The following is a 24,875-nucleotide window of genomic DNA, read 5'->3' as shown; positions in this document are numbered from 1 at the left end:
TGTTGTTGGAAGGAGTGGAGGACTGCATTGTACGTGGGTGATAGGAAGTGCCTTAGCCCACCACCTCTGTCTCCCATGGTTGGCAACACCCCACACCACATCAAAAACTCCCAAGACTTTGCTCAAAAGGTCAGTGAACTCAAACTTCATCCAGAAGAGACTATGGTATCATATGATGTCACGTCACTCTTCACCTGCATCCCTACCACCAGCGGCATAGACACCATCCACAAGCACCTTCTATTGGACAAGAATCTTCCAGAAAGAACAACCTTAACACTAGCCCAAATCTGCACCGTGCTGGACCTGTATTTGAACACCACCTATTTCCAGTACAGGGAAGGCTTCTACAGGCAGAAACATGGCTTTGCCATGGGCTCACCAGTATCCCCCATAGTTGCCAATCTATACATGGAGAAGGTGGAATCCCAGGCCCTGACATCCTTCACAGGAACTGTGCCAAGCCACTGGTTCAGGTATGTGGACGACACCTGGGTCAAAATTTGAACACAAGAATTGGAAGCGTTCTCGGATCACCTCAACATAACAGACGAGCATGTAAAATTCACCCGGGAAGATGTAAAAGGAAACAGTCTGGCCTTTCTGGACTGCACAGTCTGTCACTGAGGACAGAAATCTCACCATCGAAGTCTACAGAAAACCTACCGACCAGTACCTCCAGTTTGACTCTCACCACCCACTGGAACACAAGTTGGGAGTGATCAAAACCCTGCAACACCGCGCCAAAGAAATACCCACCACATCCCAAGGCAGGAAGAAGGAACAGGACCACATTAAGACAGCTCTCAAAACATGTGGCTACCCAGACTGGTCCTTCACCAAAACCTCAAGAAAACAAGACCCCAGCAAAGAAGAGGAGGAGAGAAACAAACCCCACAGCGTTTCAATCCCCTATCTGTCCGGGTCTCTGAGAAGTTTAGGAGGATCCTCCAGAAACATGACATACCGGTTCAGTTCAAACCAAGCAACACTCTCAGACACCAAGACACAAACAAAGTAATGTTGTTTATGCTGTCCAGTGCCAGGAGGAATGCAAGGAGCTGTACATTGGGGAAACCAAACAACCTCTCCACAGAAGAATGGCACAACACAGACGTGCCACCTCTTCAGGTCAGGACTCAGCAGTCCACTTACACCTGAAGGAGAGCGGGCACTCCTTCGAGGACAGCCAAGTACGGATCCTGTTTGACTCTCCCCTGAAGAGCTGCAACATGGGCGCCTCAAAACAAATTTCTGATGACCTCAAAACCAAGATTATCCAGCATTATGGTTTAGGGGAAGGTTACAAAAAGCTGTCCAAAAGGTTTTAGCTGTCATTTTCCACTGTCGGGAACATTGTGAGGAAATGGAAGGCCACGGGCACAGTTCTTGTTAAGCCCAGAAATGGTAGGCCAAGAAAAATTGCAGAGAGGCAAAGACGAAGGATGGTCAGAATGGTTAAAAACAACGCACAGACCACCTCCAAAGACTTGCAAGGATATCTTGTTGCAGACGGTGTCGCTGTGCATCGGTCAACAATAATGAGCAATTTGCACAAGAAAAGGCTGTACGGAAGAGTGATGCGGAAGAAGCCTTCTCTTCACAGTCGCCACGAAGTGAGTCGCCTGAGGTATGCGAAAGAACATTTGGACAAGCCAATATCATTTTGGAATAAGATACTGTGGACTGATGAAACAAATTGAATTGTTTGGTCACAACAAGAGGCGATATGCATGGCGGCAAAAGAACACAGAATTCGAAGAAAAACGCCTGCTTCCCTCAGTAAAATTTGGTGGAGGTTCCATTATGCTGTGGGGCTGTGTAGCCAGTGCCGGTACTGGGAATCTTGTTAAAATTGAGGGTTGCATGGATTCCACTCCGTATCAGCAGATTCTTGAGAATAATGTTCAAGAGTCTGTCACAAAGTAGAAGTTGCTCCGAGGATGGGTGTTTCAACAAGACAATGACCCCAAAGATTGCTCAAAATCTACCCGAGCATTCATGCAGAGGAACAAGTACAATGTTCTGGAATGGCCATCCCAATCCCCAGATTTGAATATCATCGAGAATCTGTGGGATGACTTGAAGCAGGCTGTCCATGCTCGGAATTCTTCAAACATCACTTAATTGTAGAGGTTTTGCCAGGTGGAATGGGCAAAAATTCCATCATCCAGGATCCAGATACTCATTGGTGGCTACAGAAAGCATCTACAGGCTGTTATTTTTGCAAAAGGAGGCTCTACTAAATACTAATATGATTTTTCTATTAAGGTGCCCAAATTTATGCACAGGCCTTTTTTTTGTTTTTTGGGCATATTGCACATTTTCTGTTAACCCAATAAACCTCATTTCACTGCTGAAATATGATTTTGTTCATCAGTTATTTTATACATCAAAATTAAGTTGTGAATTAAAACACCCAATGATTGGTGAATAAAAATAATGCCAATTGTCAAGGGTGCCCAAACTTTCTCATACCACTGTATATTTTCAAGCTCTGTCCCCAGCGAGTTCAGAACTGAAGAAGCCTTCTGGATAGAAGGCGAAACGTCTTCAAAGAGAAGAAACACAGTCCAGTTGACAGAGAAAACTACCTTGGATACGATGACCTGGATGATCTACACAGACAAAATGGAAAGTGTTCTAAAGCCACTTATAGAATCATATGTATAATTTTTTTTCTTCTGGTGAAAACACCTTAAATGTGCTGACTTGAAAAGAGCAGCGTCCCAGTAAAACGTAATGGTGGGGAAAAAGAAAACTTATATCTTTATTGGGAAGAGGATTAAAACATAATCTGTGATGAAACTTGAATTTTCGCTACTGTTGCTGCTCTCCCTAATCATTCCATAAACTGTGTTTAACTGCCCTGTGAAACATTTGCAGTAGGCAAATGCCAAACATGCGGGTCATCCAAGAGCCAGGTCCATACTCCACACCAGAGTTTTCCGCCAATTCACGAGACAGGGACCTCAGTCCTTCTAGAGCTTTTTTTACAGAGCCGTCCGGAGCCATATTGCTGTGAATAAAAGTGCAGCACATTTCCCCAAATATGTAACACACTCCCCCTTTCTCAGCCAGCAGCATGTCTAAGGCCGTTCTATTTTGCAACGCTACCATAGAGGTTGCTGACAGTTGCTCAGCAAGTCCCTCCACCGCATCTCTGGTCAGGTTTGCTAATCTTTGAACATTATATTGCACATAATTTATCCGGTCCACATTCTTATTCGGTGTCATCGGGAAGAGTGTTGCAATGATTGGAAGATTTTCAAACCCAGCCGCCACTTGATTAGCCAATTTATACTCCCCTAATCCTTATTGCATTTATATACGTGGGACAGATCGAACGCAGATGAGCTCCTCTTCCGTAGGACGTGTCGTCGCTGTTGGGCTGTTAGGCCTGCTGATATTGTTGGTCTATTCATACTCATCCTGTTACCAATCAGTTTTACCCTTGCACACCTTCCTTTCGCTCCTGCCTGCATCCCTGTATGCAACTCATGCCCACAGTACCAAAATAGTCCTGCTGTAGCTAACGACCCTATCTGAGAGGCATCACCCTTAATTGCCTGGTTGCACCAATCCTCCGCAATCTCCCCATATTTCTGCAACTTTCCTGTGAAATCAAAGTACATCAAAGTACTGGTTTGGTGTGCCCCTCCGTGGTTTGAGAAGTCCTGCAGTGGTGGATAAATAGTAGCCAATTGTGTACCGTTTATCGGGGTGTTTTCTCTGGTTAGTGCCATCATGCACTGACATCCCCAATTGTCATCAAAATGCAGAGGAGCCGGCTCGGTGGAAAAAATGCACTCTCCGCTAATTTTATCCTTTGCCTCACTCACCAACCAATCTAGCCAAATATTGTCAGTCCCCGTTCCCGTGCTCAGTTGTATTATGTCTATTGGTTTTAGAGCCGAATAGTCAAGAGTTCTTACCTGCTGGGAGGAGTGTTGGATCGCAATACCTCCCGTATTGTAACTGCTAATCCGCGTGTTCTTTGAATGAAGACTTCAAGAAGAAAAATGCCAATTTCAAAATGTATTTGACAATAGAACCAATTCGAGATACAAATATTACAGAGCTCCGGGCCAGTTCATAACCCTAGCAACAACAGAGTTAATTGTCAGGGCATGAAGTCTGACAACCTAACTATCCCTTGGCCCAGTCTTTTATAGTAACACACATGCAAATTCACAATGTTCATGCAATCCAATCCAGATCCCCTGCTGGGATGACCTCGTCCTCTTCCTCCAGTCCCATTTGGTGTTGGTACAGTCCTTCTTTTCCATTATTTTCCCAGGTGGCCAGATCAAAGTTCCCATTCTTCATGCAAATAAGATCATCAACCCCCCCTGATGTCCCGTTTACAATGAGTGTTTGACACCCCCTGCCTGACTGGTCCTGAGATTACAGTGGAACAAACAACAATCCTGTGAATGGAATGTCTCTGTTCTTTATTACATTTGCTAATGAGTCTACCTTGCCTAACTTCTAAGAGAAGACAGGAACATATGGTGAAACACATAACAACAAGATAAAGACAATTCTCAACAGGAGTTACCTCCTATCGGTCTATTATTCCACTGGGGTGGGGGCGTTACCCTTCTTTTCTGATATTGTGGTGGTGACATTAAGTGTATTTTGATTAACCCCATTGTACGAGCATGAGAATTGAATAGAACCAGGTTCAACACAAGTAGACATCATACCCTCTTCACTTAGCGGGATTCCCACGACAGTCGATGATGTTACATAAATCGAATTGAAAAGAGGTAGGGGCCCCCATCGTGTATTTCAATGTGATCGCTGCGGGGCATTCGCGTTGTATGTCTATTTTTGGCTCGTGGATGACCCCTTTTCCCTTAATGATTTGCACTTCTGAGTTAGCATTCCACACCTGTGCACAGCTAGACATACCATTACAGATGCAAAGATTGCAACAGCCCAAAGCAAAGCAGACATGCATATTATCAATAAACCATTCGATGGTCGTCTCCACTTCGGCGTTTGTCCCGATAAGCGTCGTCCCGATGTCGATTCTGGGTCCAGATGTTCCTCCACCTCCTCCTCTTCCAGCGGGTGTCCCAGCACCATCGCATCTATCGTTGTCGTTGCAGGGAGAGGTTACTAGCACTTCACCTGTTGCACGTTGGGGGTTTCTGCAGAACTCCAGCACTCCCTACATGACAGCACCACAACAAATCAAATCAAATCAATCTTTATTTATATAGCGTCTTATACAATCAAAATTGTTTCAAGGCGCTTTCCAGAATCCCAGGACCTAACCCCAGACAAGCTAACAATCAGCAGTTTGCTGATCGAAGGGCCCTGACCCTGACCCTAAACCCTCAGTCGCTGCTCATCGTAATTAGATCTGCTTGTTGTCTGTCGTGGTCTGCACTGGAACTGATCAGCTCTTCTCATATGTAAAATGCTTGAACCAAACGCACACAAGGACTCCTCCGTGTTACTACTCTGGATTATTACGCTTATTGCTAAAGGTAAATACAAAATAAAATCGAATTAAAAAAAAGTTATTATAAAAGAGATCTGAAATATAAAGAAACAACAATGCTGTAATGCTTTAATATGTTTAGATATAGAGGTAGTGACTGAAGCATTGATTGAGAGTTATAATCAACACTGGACGACCGACAAAGAAATAACAGTGGCGACTGACAGACATGGCTGATGTACTGTAGATTACTCAGAATATCTATTGACTGCAGGTTGGTTATGAATATGTCTAAACTTGACTCCAAAAGACCTCAATCTCCTGAGCAGTAACAGTCTGCTATTACCCTTCCTTCCTGGTAATGTATATAGCTTCCGGGTGAGTATTCCGTCACTTCCTGTCTTCTCAGTCGTTCGTTGGTTGCATTGTGCACGGGGTGTTGTATTCACTTAATATTGAACACTTGGTGTGTTGGATTCACTTTACTTAAAATTTGAACACTTGGGACATTATAGTCACCTGATAACAACAGTGAGAAACAACCCGTATTAAACAAATACAGGGCTTCGCCGATTATTAGCGTTAGCATGGCCTCACCGTATGTTTCACCCGGTGTCTTTGTCTGTTCAGTGTGTGAAATGTTTAGTTACTCCTCTGCCTCCCTTAGTGAAGGGGATAGGTGCAGAAAGTGTAGTTTATTTACGGCTATGGAGGCGAGCTTGAGATGCCGTTCCGCAGCTTGGAGTTAGCTGGAGTTGCATCAGGTAGCCAGGAGAAGCTAGCTGCTGTGGAGCCACCTAGCGTAGCTTCAGCTAGCGGTCCCCCGGCAGCAGCCGAGCAGCCGGCTAGCTGGGTCACGGTTCGCAGGAAGCGTAGCCCAAAACAAAGGCCCACGGTGCACCACCACCCGCTTCCCGTGGCTAACCGTTTTTCCCCACTCGGCGACACACCCGCTGAGAAACCGACCCTGGTAATTGCCGACTCTGTTTTGCGCAACGTGAAGCCGACTCCAGCGACCATAGTCAAGTGCATTCCGGGGGCCAGAGCGGGCGACATAGAAGCAAATTTACAGCTGCTGACGAGACATAAACCTAAATTTGGTAAAGTTATTATTCACGTCGGAGCCAACGACACCCGGCTTCATCAGTCGGAGGTCACCAAAATTAACTTGGAGTCGGTGTGCAACTACTCAAAAACGACGTCGGACTCCATAGCATTCTCTGGTCCCCTCCCCAATCTGGCCAGCGATGAGATGTTTAGCCGCATGTCATCGCTTCGTCGCTGGCTGTCACGGTGGTGCCCCGAAAACCAGGTGGCCTTTATAGACAATTGGAGCACTTTTTGGGGAAAACCTTGTCTGATTAGGAGAGACGGTGTCCATCCCACACGGGATGGTGCTTCTCTCATTTCTAGTAATTTGGCTAATTTTATTAGACCAAAAGTGACCTGACAATCCAGGGTCTAGACCAGGATGCAGAGTTGTAGTCTTACACACCTCTCTGCTGCTTCCATAGAACCCTCATCCACCAACAATAATATATTTAACACTATAGAGGTAGTCTCTGTTCCACGGTTAAAAGTTCAGCAAGCACAGAGCAGGGGAGCGGTCAATCACCATAATCTTATTAAAATTAATACTAAAGCACAAGTTGGAGAAACTAATATCACAATTAAATGTGGACTGTTAAATATTAAATCTCTTTTGTGTAAATCCCTGTTAGTACACGACCTGATAGCGGATCATCACATTGATTTATTTTGTCTTACTGAGACCTGGCTTCAGGAGGAGGAGTATGTTAGCTTAAATGAATCTACTCCTCCTACCCATCTTAATTATCATATTCCTCGTGTTACTGGTCGAGGAGGGGGAGTGGCAGCAATCTATCACTCCAAATTATTAATAAATCCTAGACCAAAATATGGCTCCAGTTCATTTGAAAGCCTGACTCTTGGCATCACCCATCTGAACTGGAAGGCAGAAAAGCCACTTCTGTTTGTAGTTGTATATCGGCCCCCTGCTGGGCCACATTCAGAGTTCCTGTCTGAGTTCTCTGATTTCTTATCTGACTTGGTCCTTAGAACGGACAAAGTCATTATCATTGGAGACTTTAATATCCATGTAGACGTTGTAAATGACAGCTTTAGAAATGGCTTCATTTCATTACTTGAGTCAGTTGGTTTCCTCCAGCAGATAAACCAACCAACTCATAACTTCGACCACACCCTAGATCTAGTTCTGACTTATGGTGTTCACTTTCACATTTATAATTAAGGATTCTTCTATGCTCAGAACAAAGTCTTACTATAGCAGATGTCTTTCAGATAATGCTGTAGCTAAGTTTAAGGAAGTGATCCCTGTGCTAATCCCAGGACCACCGTGTGTTTCCCCAGGGTTAAATCATTATAATCTTAGCCCTGCTGAGATTGACTCTATTGCTGAAGGTGCAGCAACCTCACTGAGAATCACGCTTGATTCTGTTGCCCCCCTGAAAAAGAAAATAGTAAATCAGAGGAGGTGTGCCCCCTGGTGTATAGGTGTATAATTCACATATCAGGACCCTCAAGCAGAAAGTGCGACGACTGGAAAGGAAGTGGCATCCTTGTAAAATAGAGTAAAATGTAAAATAGCCTGGAAAGACTGTCTATTAGTTTACAAAAAGGCCCTTCGCAAGGCTAGAACAGCTTATTTTTCTTCTTTAATTGAGGAAAATAAGAGCAAACCCAGGTTTCTTTTCAGCACTGTGGCCATTTTGACTAAGAGTCACAGTGTTTTAGATCCACGTATCCCTTCTTCCCTTAGTGGTGAAGACTTGTGAGGGTGAAGTTTTGATCACCCGCGCTGTTCGTTCACTAGACTCAGAGTAACCACGCGAACAACAGGAGTTCCTTGCAAGGGAGAGTCAAGCAGCAGTTCAAGCTTCCTCTGTCAACTCTGTTCGTCTGCTGCTCGCTCACCTCTTTTATTGGTGCAAACAGAATGGGTGTCTAAACAGGATCTCATAACTTATTGTCTTCTGACATCTTCTCCCATCTTAACGAACTTCTCTAATCTTGACCAACAGGATACATCTGGGTGCTGGGCTTGGTTGTAAGCAGCTTCAGCACTTTTACAAAACACTCTCATGTCTTTCTTTTCCTGTCAACATTCCTCAAACACTCAAAATCTACATACAATAGCATTTAAAGATAATACTAATAACAACAATAACAATAATTCTTCTCACATTTCCCTCCGTTTTATCGTTAAATGCGTCTAGATTTTCATCATCAGTATTACATCTTTACATTTTCATGAAATTTCAATGCATTACGTCATTTTCCTAGAAACACATTTCTTACACTCAGAGTTCAACATGGGTACAGCTTAAGACATCTTGAACAGTTCTTTTACATCTTGGATTACGTTGATCCATTCTTCTTCCGTTTCCTCTTCATCGTCGTCCAGTAGAAATCGTTCTCCCACCTGCAGCAAAGTACTAGTAACAACTGATCCCACGAGCCGGCCAATGCAACCCCGAACAAGAGGTACTACACAACAAGCTAGTATGGCTCATACTAGCAGTACTATCCTTATCATCATTCCTATCTTGAACAGTAGTTCCCTCCACCCCAACAGCATTTTTGTAAGCCAATCTGGTGGAGGACTACCATCGTCAATCATAGCTTTCTGTAGCTTAGTTAAATTTCTCAATGCACTATCTATCAGGTGACCGTCCGCATCATTCTCTGGGATGAACGTACAACAGTAATCTCCTACCATTGCACAAACTCCTCTCTGGGGGGGGCGTTAAGAGATCGAAGGCCATCCTATTCTGCATGGTCATCAGTCTTAGCGCTGTCATTTCTTCCTTGACTCCTGTGAGAGCAACTTTTGTCAAATTAGTAAACATTTTCAGCCTATAATCAACCATTTCCAATCTCAATATGTTCTTTCCTACTCCTATCCACGGAAACAGTGTCAAGGTCACTTTATCTCCGGTTTACCAATGCTTAAACTCTTGTGGTACATCTGTGCCCCACACTGAGTCGTGTGGTTTGAACTCGTAGTCATTCAAATCTCGTTTAAAACTCTTCTGTGATATGTTCTCGGTGTTGTTGGCATAGATTATAATTGTGTGATCTTTGAGATGTACAGGAGCACACACTCCTGACCAGTTTTTCTGGTAGGTGTGCATACGCATTGTGTCCACATAACCACCATCCCTTATCCACTAATTTTGTGCCTTTGTCTCCTGGCGCGAAAGCGGGATAGTTGCATGTACAGTTATAACCTTCTGGACACATCTGTGTTGCTTCATTTAAGATAAATAAACCACAGAGGTGCCGGGGGTCATCAATACACTCCTGTTCGCACTTTTATTTTGCTGTAGACACGTTTTCCGATAATACCGATCAGTTGTAAAGTTTGAACTTCACATCTCCACTAACTCCCAGTGTGCATGACGTATAAACAACTTTACATACATCCTTGTGTAACGACCCCAAATCTTTACCACCACTTCGTGCATAACACTATGTGTGATTTATCGCACCTAGCACAGGGAATCTGAATCTATTGGCTTTCCCTGCCATTGTCCGCAGTGGCTCTTGGGTGCAGTTGCTGCGAGCGAACCACGTTCCATCCAACAGTTTTCACTACCTCATTTACAAAATGGCTTCCATTGTCGCTCCAGATGACCTTCGGGATGCCAAACCTGGGAATGATCTCTCTACATAGGACTTTTGCATCTGTCAGTGCATCTGCTTTTGCTGTGGGGAAAATTTCTACCCACCTAGTAAATCCATCTAACACTACTAGACAATATTGTTTACCTTCACATGGTGTTAGCTGAATAAAATCTAGAAAAACTGTGTGAAATGGATGATTTGGTAATGGTGTAGTGCCTGCAGGGGCCTTAAGGGCTCCCTGTGGGCTGTGTACACAAATAGCACATTGTGAACAAAATTTTTTTGAGTATGTATGTAGTATAATAATGTTCATTAACCATCTGTACCATCCCTCCTGTTGAGACATGGCATGGCCCATGGCTCACTAATGCTGCCCATTTATGCATATTCCGGGGAAGGATTGCTTTGTTTCCTATGGTTAACAGTCCTTTGTCATCCAGTTTGGCTCCTCGCTTCTTCCACGTGGCCTTTTCCTTTTCTGGAGCACTTTGTTGCATTTCTTTTAGAATATCATTATCTGCAGGTTCTAGGCTAAATGATTCTTCCTCATCATTATCAAGAAGTGTGTTGTTATTTGCTGCAGCCTTTGCGGCTTTGTCAGCAAAGGCATTGCCTTGTGAGACTGCGTCTGTGTTGTTAGTGTGTTCAGTGCATTTACATACAGCTATTTTACGTGGCTGCTGTACTGCTGCCAATAACTTTCTTAGCAGTTCTGCATGCATGACCGGTTTGCCGGTCGACGTTTTCATCCCTCTCAAATTCCATTGTTGAGCAAACACAAACAGCGTGGAAAAAGCATATTGACTACATCTTGTCCTTTGCTTAATTCACAAGCACGTGTGAGTGCGACAAGTTCTGCTGCTTGAGCAGAATAGGAGGAGGGAAGTGATTTCGCCTCCACCACCTCGGTTGCTGTAACTACTGCATATGCGGTTCTAGTGCGTCCACAGTCATCCTTTCTTGATGATCCATCCACAAAGAGTGTCTGTCCTGTTGTCAACGCAACATCACTAAGATCTGGTCGCGGCAGGACCGTAATGGAGACCTCATCCAGACAGTTGTGCTGGTGTCCCTCTTCTGCGGTGGGTAGCAGCGTTGCTGGGTTTAAGGTTGTGCAGCGATGAATCGTCAGATTCGGCTGAGACAGCAACACTGCCATGCAGGAAAGATGACGTGCGGGCGACAGGAACGCTATCTTACTTTGTAGCAGCAGTATTGACACTGCATGTGGAACTAGCAAAGTTATAGCACCACTCCTGCAGAGGCTTTTACTGCGTCAGACGCTGCCACCACTGCTTTAATGCATGGTGGGAGTGCACAAGCTACGGGATCTAGCTTGTGGCAGTAGTAGGCTACTGGCTGCCTCTTATCTCCGTGCTTCTGCAATAGAACTGAAGTCATAAAATCACCCTTGCAGTCAACAACCTGCTCAAAAGGCTTCTGATAGTCTGGCAGCTTTAACACTCCAGCACTGTTTTATGTACATAAATGCTTCTTCAGCTTCAGGAGTCCATGTTAACACATCAGTCATTGCTAAGGGATTATCATACATCAATGCTTGTAAAGGGGCAGTTATTTTCGCATAATCTAAGATCCATGATCTGCAAAAATTCACTAGTCCTAAGAATGACATCATCTGCTTCTTTGTTTTTGGTTTCGGAGCTTCAAGCACTGCTGTTTTCCTCGACTCAAGAATAGCTCTTCCATTATGTGTCAGAACATGGCCCAGATAAACCACTTCCTGCTTCACCAGTTGCAGTTTGCTTTTGCTTAATTTATGGCCCTGTGAGGCTAGCCAGTGTAGCAATGCTAGTGTGTCTGACCAACAATCTGCCTCTGTTTTTGACGCCATGAGGATGTCATCCACGTAGACGAGGATTTGACTTCCACACAGAGGTTTAAACTTAGCTAATGATGACATCATTACCTGAGAGAAGATTGTGGGACTCTCACAGTAGCCCTGAGGTAACCTTGTCCAGGTGTACCTCCGTCCTTGAAACGTAAATGCAAACCAAAACTGGCTGTCTGGATGTACTGGTACAGAGAAAGATGCATTGGAAACATCGATCACCGTGTACCACTGATGTTCAGGGTTTAAGTCATTCAGCAGGGTGTATGGATCTGCGACTAAGGGAGACCTAAGGACCACTGCAGCGTTTACAGCTTGCAGGTCTTGCACCATGCGCCAGCCGGTAGATGGTGATGCCTTCCTTACTGGAAATAGGGGTGTATTTACAGGAGATTCAGGACACTCTCTGATGACTCCTGCTTGAAGCAGTGAGTTAAATATCGGAACAATACCCTCCTGTGCGTCAGTCTTAAGGGGATATTGTCTCTGAAATGGTCTATAATCCGATTTAGGGATTATTTTTACAGGTTCTGCTCCTTTTATAAGACCTACATCTGCAGGTCCTTCCGACCATAATTCAGGGGGAAGCTCTTTCAGCTTCTCCTCTTCCTCCTGTGTGAGGAAGATGTCTTCTTCTCATGAACTCTGGTCTGTGAGGTGCGTTGCTGATGTGTCAACAACCATGTTTTAAGGGGAATACGCCACACCTGGAACTGATCATCAAAATTAACCTCACCCTTAGGCCTATAGGGCAGGCTGCTCCAGTGTTTTAGGTCACATCCCAAGTCTTGCCATCTTTTCTTAAGCGGTTTAGCAATAGAAACATGTGGTACAGAACCTGACACTTTGAATAGCGCTGCAACTTCGGCAGAAAAACTTCCTGCCGTGCAGACAGCTGTCTGACCACACACATATAGGTGCATAATTACAATCATTTGTGGATCTTTAAGTTTAGCAAACTTCTCTGCATAGCTTGGTGTGCCGTGTGAGTCTGTTTTACAGAATCCACCAGTGCGCTCCACGTGCATGGTTACATGCAAGTCAGCTTGAATGTGGAGGTGGGCTTCAGGCTGTAAGTATGACAGAGCTTTACCATATATCATAGTGATTGGGTCAGAGAATGGAGGGGGTTGCTTTTCAGGAATGTCGAGTGACCAATATTTAATGCACGTCTCTCCTTCCCTTACCCACAGATTAACCATTCTATCTACAGACCACATCCCTTCGGCTGTGGTACGAATCATCAACTGAAGCTGAGAGATAAGATCTCTTCCTAATAGATTTACGGGACATGTGGTGGAGATCACAAAAGGAGCTTTAAGTGTGATTCCACTTACAGGGTCACAAACATCTACAGGAACTGACATTCTTTCTTTAGTTACGAGACCATTTGCTGATCTCACAAAAATCTGTGTAGAGGTTGGCTTCAGGGCTATTGGATCTCTAATTACTGATTTACCTGCACCCGTGTCCACTAAGAATGTTAAAGAATTATCTAACACGGTCAGTTGTATTTCTGGTTTGCCTTCAGCAAACAGGAAGATGGTTTCTAAATCTAAAACATCTTCTAGGTCATCTTTTTCAAATTGGTCAAATTTTGTGCCCTGATTTGTTTTAATTTTTGTGACATCTTTTTCCAGTTCTAGTCATTGTTGAGGTGGATTAGAACCTTGCTGCTGTCCTCTATTGTATCTCTGGTCACGTTGTTTCTTTCTGCAATCACGTTCCCAGTGTCCATAATTTTTCCAATAATGACACCGATCATTTTCACGGGAATTGCCTCCTCCTCCCCTTCTGCCTCGGCCTCGCCCACGCCCTCGGCTTGGGAAAGGATTGGCATTGAAAAACATGCCTGTTTTTGGCATTGTCTTTCAGCATGCATAGCATGTTGTTCATAGCGGCTTAGGGTACAAGTTCCGAAATCAACTAACTGTCTCTTGTTGGATCGCAATACCTTTGTGCGTAGCTGCTAATCCGCGTGTTCTTTGAATGAAGACTTAAAGAAGAAAAATACCAATTTCAAAATGTATTTTAACAATAGAACCAATTCGAGATACAAATATTACAGAGCTCCGGGCCAGTTCATAACCCTAGCAACAACAGAGTCAATTGCCAGGGCACAAAGTCTGACAACCTAACTATCCCTTGGCCCAGTCTTTTATAGAAACACACATGCGAATTCTCAATGTTCATGCAATCCAATCCAGTTCCTCTGCTGGGATGACCTCGTCCTCTTCTTCCAGTCTCCTTTGGTGTTGATACAGTCCTTCTTCTCCATTATCTTCCCCGGTGGCCAGATCAAAGTTCCCATTCTTCATGCAAATAAGATCACCAACCCCACCATGATGTCCCGTTTATAATGGGTGTTTAACACCCCCTGCCTGACTGGCTCCTGAGATTACAATGGAACAACAAACAACAATCCTGTGAAAGGAATGTCTCTGATCTTTGTTACATCTGCTAATGACTTCTAAGAGAAGACAGGAACATATGGTAAAACACATAACAACAAGATAAAGACAATTCTCATCACTCTCTACCCATGATTTTATCTCTGGTTTCGATCCCCCATGTATAACTTGCTTTAACTGCTGTTGGTAGGGACCTTCTGGTTCTTCTGCATACGGAATTCCACTATTTTTCCGGAACATATCTTTCATTCTCATACTATAGTCTTCAAAACCTTCGTCAGTCTTTTGTCTCATGGCCGTAATGGCGCTGTAGTCAGCTCGTCTAGTAAAAGCAGTTCGCATGCGCTCGTACAGTCTGTCAAGTCTGTCATTTAGTTCTTGGCTGCCAGGCTGCCATGGTTGTTGAGTGGCTAGATCCACTGGGACCCAATCTCCTCTAACAGTGCCCCATTTTTTGCCATTAACACACATGAGGACTTGCTGGGTTTCAGTACCGTTAGTATGGTAACTTCTTAGTAACTGTCTTATGTCTTGGATACACGACTCTACGTCCATTTGGGGGGAGGTTATGTCATCACAAGCTTTTTTACAGTCTTCTGGAGTCCAGGTTCTATACACCAAGATAGTAGGATCTTGACCCTGCACACCGGCTTGTGGATTTGCAACCTGGATCAATGGGTACATCTGCACAGTGTTGTCCTCCATATGGTAATTTCTGCACTGGGCTCCCGATGGAGAGGGGCCCAAAAAAGGATTAGTGTTTGGAGCAAGGGGGGCTAAGGCCCCGGGCAGGCCTGAGGGGGAGCTAGTGGAACAGGAGGTGGAGGAACATACGGGGGAGGCACGTTTATCAATTGACTCCTGCATCCTGTTTCGTTGTCCTCCGCCCTCACGTACGCACTCAGCGATGGGTATAAGGAGTTCTTAATTTTCTCTTCTTTCTCTCTTTTTTGTTTCTCTTTTTCGCGATTTTGTTTTTCTCTTCTATATTTTGATTCAGTGAGCCAGAGGTGACATTGTGTCAACCCCACATTTACTTTTGGATGTTTCTTTCCATATTCTATTAAATCTTTTAATTTTGTAATATTGCCTGGCCTGTCTAAGTTACCATCCCAATCGAACTTAGTCATCCACAGCTGAACATATGAGCATGAACCTGGATATTTGTCTTCCATGTGTTTACATGATGCTGGGATTTCGAATTCAGCACCTTTTGTGGAATGTTGGTTGCCCATGTTTGCACTTTATTTTATCAGTTTTTATGTATTTGGGTGGAGATTCCTGATCTCCCGACTGAACAACCCTCAATCCCTACTGGATATCTAGTTCAGTCCCTCCGCCATGGCCTTATAACCCCTCTTTTTTAATCAGGAGAGTATACACCAAGCTTCTACCTCCTCCGAAGAGGCGGGTGTATCTTGCCTCTGCTTCTCTCCTGATGACCAGGCAGGTAATACCGCGGTATATTCCCATGTAGCGCTTTTCGTGTCTTATACTCACTCCGTTGCTTCTATGGTTTCTCTCTGAGTTGTTTTGGTGCCTTCTTCCCGTCACTGGAGATGGTCGCCCTGGGAGGGACGAAGACCGGCCTTCCGTCAACTCGTGATGAAAGGTCTTTCACTTCGGACGTCTTTTTGACTCCGGCTGCGCAGACTTCGGCATTCGGTCGTCCCACGGCGCTCCTCTCCAGGTCTTGGGATCCGGCTCGAAGGACCAAATTTTGTGAGGGTGAAGTTTTGATCACCCGCGCTGTTCGTTCACTAGACTCAGAATAACCACGCAAACAACAGGAGTTCCTTGCAAGGGAGAGTCAAGCAGCAATTCGAGCTTCCTCTGTCAACTCTGTTCGTCTGCTGCTCGCTCACCTCTTTTATTGGTGCAAACGGAATGGGTGTCTAAACAGGATCTCATAACTCATTGTCTTCTGACATCTTCTCCCATCTTAACGAACTTCTCTAATCTTGACCAACAGGATACATCTGGGTGCTGGGCTTGGTTGTAAGCAGCTTCAGCACTTTTACAAAACACTCTCATGTCCTTCTTTTCCTGTCAACATTCCTCAAACACTCAAAATCTACATACAATAGCATTTAAAGATAATACTAATAACAACAATAACAATAATTCTTCTCACAGACTTCATGAGCTTCTTCACTGATAAAGTTCTAGCTATCAGAGAGAAAGCTAACCAGGCAATCCCAACAACTGGACCATCACCAGATGTGCTGACTGTGGGAACATACAGGTTCTCCAACGAGCCCTTAAACTCCTTCAGCCCTATACATTTTTCTGAGGCGTCATCGCTAATTCAGAAATCCAAGACCACCACGTGTCTTTTAGATCCCATCCCAACACACCTGTTGAAGGATGTTTTACCATTGATAGGCAGTTCTATCCTGGACCAGATCAATGGTTCTTTAGTGACAGGTTATGTACCCCGGTCCTACAAGGTGGCAGTGGTTAAGCCGTTGCTTAAAAAACCATCATTGGATCCTGACGTATTTGCAAATTATAGGCCAATATCCAACCTTCCTTTTATCTCTAAAGTTCTTGAGAAGGTGGTGGTGACTCAGTTACTGGAGCACCTGCAGAGGAACAGCCTGTTTGAGATGTTTCAGTCAGGCTTTAGAGCTCATCACAGCACAGAAATGGCACTTCTTAAAGTTACTAATGATCTTCTCATAGCTTCAGATCATGGACTGGTCTCTATGCTGGTTCTGCTGGATCTCAGTGCTGCTTTTGATACAGTTGATCTCAGCATCCTGTTACAGAGACTGGAACATGTGATTGGGATTAAAGGGACAACACTAGACTGGTTTAGATCATATTTATCTGATAGATACCAGTTTGCTCATGTCCATGGTGTTCCCTCCTCATACAGTAGGGTTAGCCATGGAGTTCCTCAAGGTTCTGTACTTGGACCAATCCTCTTCACCTTGTACATGCTTCCCTTAGGGAACATTATTCGGCAGCATGGGATAAATTTTCATTGTTATGCTGATTGCACTCAGCTTCATTTATCCATGAAACCAGAGGAGACAGAGAAGTTAGTGAAGCTCCAGACCTGTCTTAAAGACATAAAGTCCTGGATGTCTTCAAATTTCCTCCTCCTTAACCGAGAAAAAACTGAGGTCATGGTGTTTGGTCCTGAACCTCTCCGGGATAGATTAGATCATATGATCACTCTAGATGGTATCTCATTAACATCTAGTCTGTGAGGAATCTAGGAGTAACTTTTGATCAAAATCTCTCCTTCAACTCACACATTAAATTAATCTCTAGAAGTGCCTTTTTTCACCTAAGGAACATCACAAAGATTAGGAAGCTACTGACGCAGCATGATGCTGAAAAGTTAATTCATGCTTTTGTTACTTCCAGGCTGGACTATTGTAAATCTTTATTATCAGGGTGTCCAAACAACTTTTTAAGAAGCCTCCAGTTGATCCAAAATGCTGCAGCCAGAGTTCTGACAGGTATTGACAAAATATCACAAGATCACATAACTCCTGTAATGGCATCGCTTCATTGGCTGCCCGTTAAATTTAGAATAATTTTTAAAACCCTTCTTTTGACCTACAAGGTCCTCAGAGGCTTAGCTCCATCCTATCTGGAGGAGCTAGTGATACCTTATCAGCCCAATAGACTGCTCCGCAGTCATAGATAGACAAATTATCATACTTAGGGGGTCGTCTAATCGTTAGGTCACATCTTAGCTATGCTGTTATAGGCCAAGGCTGCCGGGGGCCGGAAACATGATCACCTGACAGGCCTCTGTCACCCCACTGGGTCATGGTTTCCTCTCCTCTCCTTTCCGCTCATTTCCTCCTCCTCATCAAGCAGACTAGTTATGCTGATTCCTGTGTAGTTTTTCTGCTTCTCCACCCCCCCCCCCCCCCCCCCCCCCCCCCCCCGCTGTATAGTGTATTTTTGTGTGTGTTTCTGTGCTCTGTGCCTCTCCTCTCCTCTCCTCTCCTCTCCTCTCCTCTCCTCTCCCCTCCTCTCCTCTCCTCTCCCCTCCTCTCCTCTCCCCTCCCCTCCTCTCCTCTCCTCTCTCTCCTCTCCTCTCCTCTCCTCTCCTCTCCTCTCCTCTCCTCTCCTCTCCTCTCCTCTCCTCTCCTCTCTTTACCCAGCCGGCCATCAGCAGGAGGGTCCCTCTACATGAGCCTGGTCCTGCTCAAGGTTTCTTCCTGTTAAAGGGGAGTTTTTCCTCTCCACTGTTGCTTGTCTGGGGTTAGACCCTGGGATTCTGGAAAGCGCCTTGAAACAATTTTGATTCTATAAGACGCTATATAAATAAAGTTTGATTTGATTTGATTTTGAAACTTACACACCACAGATTAGCCCATGCCCCCCCCCTCTCAGCTTTACACTGCTGTGCTGACTGCCATCTCCCCGTTGCCCCTGCCTGCCGTGGAGCCCAGTTGAGCGTTAGCCCGTCACATGCCTTCACTCCACCTCCAGTGCCTTCTTCCTCATCCTCACTCTTATCCTTACGTCTCGGCCTAGAGTTACGTCTAGAGTTTCCTGTGCCACATATTGCTCCTTCAAACTGCAACTCTCCTACTACCATGACTGTATTTCCTCCTGCCAACACTTTTAATTTTATCCCTTAAATTTTGCTTTTTTCCACATATTTCCACTTCCAAATCTGCGTCACATTTATCGTTCTCCTTTTTATTTTGAGTTCCGATATTCAACATTATTTGTAAGCCCTTTTCCTCATCTCCTTGCCCTGAGAATCTGACTCCATACTTATCCTGAAACTTTTGCTTTTTTCCATGTTCTCCTTTTCACCATTCGTTGTTTTGGCCAGCTGTCGTTTAAATTATTAAATTAAAAGAAAAGTAAAAAAATGCTGACGTGATAAAATTTGGATTTAAGGTCTCTGTATAAACATACAAGTGAAAAGAATGGCTGTTGTTTCTTACCTGTCTGTCACTCGTCAGTGACTCGTCTCTTACGGTAATAAAAACATCTACCGGTACTAAATGTTTTCGATCTAATTTTTCATATTCCTATGTGGGATACCTGCGGCTTAAAATCCGGTGCGGCTTGTATAAGTACAAAATTGATTTTCTTTCTAAAATTAGATTATGCGGTTTATAATGCCGTTGCCGGGGTCCGGAAACATGATCACCTGACAGGCCTCTGTCACCCCACTGGGTCATGGTTTCCTCTCCTTTCCTCTCCTCATCAAGCAGACTAGTTATGCTGATTCTTGTGTAGTTTTTCTGCTTCCCCCCCCCCCCCCCCCCCCCCCCCTCTATCTATTTGCAGGTATCAGTGCCATCGGAGCTGCATAATGACCGCCGGCCCCGTTGAAGTGATTGTGCATATTTTTTGTGTGTGTTTCTGTGCTCTGTGCCTCTCCTCTCCTCTCCTCTCCTCTCCTCTCCTCTCCTCTCCTCTCCTCTCCTCTCCTCTCCTCTCCTCTCCTCTCCTTCTCCTTCTCCTTTCCTCTCCTCTCCTCTTCTTTCCTCTCCTCTTTCCCCTCCTCCTCCTTCTCCTCTCCTCTACCTCCCCTTCACTCTACCTCTCCTCTCCTCTACCCCTCTCCTCTCCTACCTATCCTATCCTCTACCTGTCCTCCCTCCTCTCCTCTCTCTTTACCCAGCCGGCCATCAGCAGGAGGGTCCCCCTACATGAGCCTGGTCCTGCTCAAGGTTTCTTCCTGTTAAAGGGGAGTTTTTCCTTGCCACTGTTGCTTGTCTGGGGTCAGGCCCTGGGATTCTGGAAAGCGCCTTGAAACAATTTTGATTGTATAAGACGCTATATAAATAAAGATTGATTTGATTTGATTTGATTTATAATCAGGTGCGCTCTATAGTCCGGAAATTACGGTATATTGTCATGTCCTATCTGGCCGTTTCTGTGCAAAATGTGGGTGCATTCGGAGTTTCAGTGCCTATACATGATGATGCATCCCCTATGAATTTGAGGATTTGGGTTGCTGTCTTCTCTAATGACTGTGACAGATAACCTCTATTGATCACATTGCCTTTCATACATTTTTGCATACAGCTGGGGAAATGTGCCAGTGACTTCACTAGCAGGTATTTTTCATTTGATGCCAGTTTCTTTTCCCTTCATTCTCATTCCTTGCTTGTTCTGGTGGGTGATCGTAAGTCATGGATAGCTCAGTGCATATTAGCTTGGACACATGAGGCTGCATAGCTCTTTCTTTCTGCAGTGTAGGGTGATCTGAATTCACAGCTCAATTCTCAATGTATTTTACCATTCTCAGGGCAAATACAAATGGACTGATTTTAAATCCTGGTTGTCTCAACACAGCCAGTCTCCCAACTCCTTTAGATCTTGGTCCATCAGACATGCAACATGCCTAATGACTAAATGTTTCAATGAGATTAAGCCAGAGGTGACCAAAGTCTACTGAAGAGTTGTTATAGGGTGAAAACAAAAAGCCCCTCTGATTTCTCTTTCCCTAACCCCACATTTGGGATGAGATGTCTACAGGAGTTAAAAGCTGTCAGACAGCGTCCTGTATGTGAAGGTAGTGTGGACAGTTGGTACCCAGCTCTGTGAGGGCTAACCAGTCCAGACCATACGTACACATTATCTTAATCTCTACCTGAAGCCTTGAGTGATACAGTTAACTGACATTTACCTGTAAGTCCTGGCTGCACTGTGGGTGCTGGTATGAACATGAGTTGTGGGGCCCCATAAAGGCTCCGGGGTGACGGTGCCAACATCACAGCAGCTGCATTGCATGACTGTCACACTACCTTTACACAGATTGTCCAAAGGGGCTGGCTGGCTGGCCGGTAGTTAATTAGTTGCTTAAGTGAGATGTGATGCTACACATTTCTTTTTCTATCAAACCATAGAACTGCAGTTTTTGCCATCTCTAATGCCAATTTATCATTTTAGCTGCTATTTTCAAGCAATATTGGTTTCATTTAATTGTCACCAAACACTAAAGCTCAGTGGATTTGAGGAAGCGAAGGTCTGGCCTCTGTATTCTCTTGTTTGAATTCGGATTAGAGTCTGAATCCTTTGAGCCCTTAATCTTCAAAAGCCGCTTCTTGAAAGTCTCCTTCTTGTCATCCCTCTTATCAGCCACTGACCATTATTCTGAAAAACTTTTTATTCCCCACAGTAAACAGAAATGATCAAGCAGAGAAAAGATGGCAGAAGCCTATATTTTGATATTGTGCAATAGGGTTATGATTTGTTGTGGGTATATTTCCACATTCACAGCGACTTGGACATTTAATATTTGAGAGCAAAAGTTGTGTTTAAGTTTGCTGTAAGCTCTGTAAGTTCATAGTGGAGAGCATCTTTCGTAAGAGATGGTAAAACCTTTTTGCCACTGTCACAAATGCCAAAGAGCCTGTAGACAAGTAGAGCGCCTGTGACATTTGCTGGACCTTGGGAGGTCCTGTCAGGAATTCTGCACGAGTTTCTCATAGAATATGAAATGTCTGTCCAGAATTCACTTTGTACTTCTTCTTTCCACCTTGAGAAACCAGTCCCATTTCTCTGTTCTTGTATGTAGCTGCCTTTTAAAGTGGTGGGTGGCAGCTCTGAGGCTGCAGGTCATCAGATTTAGTTTCTCTCTCAATAGAGGGAATGATAGCAGTCTCCATCCACTCAGATTTATCTTTTCTTTCATGAAATGGGCATCGGCAGATTTCATTAGGCTGAACTTTTTGACTGGTTCAGGGAGAGAGGACTTTGTCACCAGGTCTGAACCCACTGAACACCTTTGGGATGGACATCTCAGCTTTTCATATCAGCTTTTCTCTGATCAGCATATAATTTCAGGATGCGATTCCAGTTCACTGTCAGGGATGATTAAGTGGAAAATGAAGCCGTGTATGTACTGACGAAGCATTTTTCTTTTCTGTTGCTCGCCTGTGAGCATCATGCTCTCTTTCTGTTGTGGTGCTCCTCTGAGGTGATGATTAATGGCAAGATTTTCTATGTATTTTTCCCCTCAAGTATGAATAAGAGCTTCTCATGAATTAGGGCTTCTCATGAAGCTACACCAAGACCACCGAAAGGACCTGGAGCTCACTTTCAACATCCAAGCTGTGATCATTGAGGTGGTGGAGCGTTGCAGATACCTGGGCATTCATCTCAGCAATAAACTGGACTGGCTGCATGGATGTCCTGTGTAGCTCCCTCCCCGTTTGCGTATCAGTCTAACCTTAATGTATTGCTTTTGATGCCTTTTATGGAGCAGTAGTTGTGCTTGTGAGCAGTGCAGCCTGTTTAGAATATGTTTCTCACTGACTAAATCTCTTTTGTGTCCTAGGTGACCACTCTGGTCAACACTAGTAACAAAGGCCCATCAACTAAGAAGAAAGGACGCTCTAAGAAGGCTCATGTCCTGGCCGTGTCTGTTGAACAGGCTACGCAGAACTTCCTGGAAAAGGGTGAGCAGATAGCGAAAGACAGCCAGGACCTTAAAGAGGAGCTCATTGCTGCTGTGGAAGATGTCCGAAAACAAGGTAAACACAAGCTTTTATCTTTTTAGTCATATATACGTCAAAAGCTAAATTGAAGAATTATTTTGTCTTTGGAGGAGAGACCATGCGTATGGCTTCCTCAGACTTTGCTGATGACCCGTGTTCTTCTGTGAAACGTGGCACGATGGTGAGAGCTGCTCGTGCGCTGCTGTCTGCTGTCACCCGCCTGCTCATCCTGGCCGACATGGCCGATGTAACAAGGCTTCTGTCCCATCTGAAAATTGTAAGTGTGATCATGATAAATAATGCTGTTTTAAGTCTGAAGAATATATTTCCAGACAGAGTTTATGTTCCTAAACTTAGATTAACTCATTTTTAAAATTAAGGTGCCACGTTAATCAAAAGACTGTGATGTGGTGCAGTTCATAGAAGCCAATACACATGAATTGTGGATCCCTGGGAAGACATGGCCTTTTAATCACAATCATAAGAACAGAGTACAGGTCCTTTAGACATTGTTGATCTTGAGAGTGGCACGTTACTGCATGTGTCAATGTGTTACGGCATACATAAACACTCATTCTGAGTTTTTCCTGCCATCAAATCTCAACAACTCAAATTCTAAATCTTTATCACAGTTCATTCTTGAGGCCATTTGAGGGGCTTGTTTGTATCCATCAAAAGTTTGTATCCATCAAAAGTCTTACATTATGAATTAGGAACAGAAGTGATCAACCAAATCCAAGCGACAGGAGGAAATACTGTCCACGTATTCAACCCTGAAGTTAAAAGTGTGAAAACCCAAACATCAAATGTTCTTTAACGCTGCTCCTCTGGGGCTTTTAAGAGTCATAAATATTACCAGCCCTTCGCCGACAGAGATGAAGAGATAATAACCTTTCTGTATGTCATTAAGGAGCCATTCTACGAATGAAAGTAAAATGTCATTTCTTCTAGCAGAATCAAGAGGTGCATTTTTTGTAGAAAAGTAAGCATTTGCTTCCGTTTGTTGGAATCAGGTAGAGGAGGCACTGGAAGGGGTAAAGAATGCCATCAATGAACAGGACCTTGCCAACCGTTTCAAAGAATTTGGAAAGGAGATGGTGAAGCTAAACTATGTCGCAGCCAGGAGGCAGCAGGTATTTTTAAAGTTGTGCGGTCTCATACCAAACAGTAAGAATACAGTCAACAGTAAATTTAGGCCATTAATCCTTCATTTTTTCCTATATTATACTCTTATCTTTCTCAGGAACTGAAAGACCCTCAGTGTCGAGATGAGATGGCAGCTGCACGAGGGGCCTTGAAGAAGAATGCCACTATGCTGTACACGGCATCTCAAGCGTTTTTGCGTCACCCAGACGTGGCTGCTACGAGGGCCAATCGAGACTATGTTTTCAAGCAGGTTCAGGAGGCCATCGGGGGCATTTCCAGTGCTGCTCAGGCTTCCTCTCCCACTGATGAGAAGCATGGCCATGCAGGGATTGGGGAACTGGCTGCTGCCCTCAATGAATTTGATGTAAGTCATTTTTTTCATTTCAATTCTTCTATTGTTAATATGACTTTCTCTCCTAGTTTCAATTCATAGTTGATGAGAAAAGTTCATAATTCAGTGTAATTTGGGGAGTTTAATGTAGTAAATATGGAATCGGTGCAAGGTTCCAGCTTAAATGCACCTCTCTGCTTCCATCTAGTGGTTATTTGTTGAAGGTAACATGTCTACAGGCTTCCACATCGCCAATCTCACAGGTTTAGAGCATAGATTTATATTGCAAAACTCCTCCAAGTATTGCTGTAATTTCTCTCTCTCTCTGAGCTGATGTGTTATTAAGGAGCTGAGGGTGAATCGCTTTGTGATTCAACGTCTGTGCAGATTTCTGTTCATTCTTTCTTGTGTGTGATTGTGTGCATGAGTTGTTATCTTTATTTTTTGAGTGCAGAGGGGTTGTAGATTAGGTTGTGTGTCAGTGAGTGCGTGGGTGCCACGTTTGGTTAGTGTCACGCTGGTGGTTGGGAGCGCATATGCTGAGTTTGAGAAGCTGTCATGCGGTCAAACTCGTGGA

General features: G+C 44.2%; 1 protein-coding gene across 3 annotated transcripts in view; it reads left to right on the top strand.

The window, feature by feature from the left end:
* ctnna2 (catenin (cadherin-associated protein), alpha 2) overlaps positions 1–24,875 on the top strand; it is a 244,686-nt gene that overhangs the window by 20,103 nt on the left and 199,708 nt on the right. For 2 of the 3 annotated variants that reach the window (XM_057035873.1, XM_057035871.1), the window contains 4 exons: positions 22,662–22,857; positions 22,932–23,098; positions 23,835–23,954; positions 24,065–24,331. In XM_057035873.1, the coding sequence (XP_056891853.1) occupies positions 22,940–23,098; positions 23,835–23,954; positions 24,065–24,331 (546 nt within the window). In that variant the 5' untranslated portion in view covers positions 22,662–22,857; positions 22,932–22,939. The remainder of the gene's footprint in view (positions 1–22,661; positions 22,858–22,931; positions 23,099–23,834; positions 23,955–24,064; positions 24,332–24,875) is intronic. The other variant, XM_057035872.1, reaches the window with a different exon arrangement.

The sequence above is a fragment of the Takifugu flavidus genome, chromosome 6 (genome assembly GCF_003711565.1).
Source record: "Takifugu flavidus isolate HTHZ2018 chromosome 6, ASM371156v2, whole genome shotgun sequence".
In the NCBI taxonomy this organism is placed as follows: Eukaryota; Metazoa; Chordata; class Actinopteri; order Tetraodontiformes; family Tetraodontidae; genus Takifugu; species Takifugu flavidus.
Note: the sequence above shows the minus strand (reverse complement) of the source record. Positions and strands in the feature narration are given on the sequence as shown.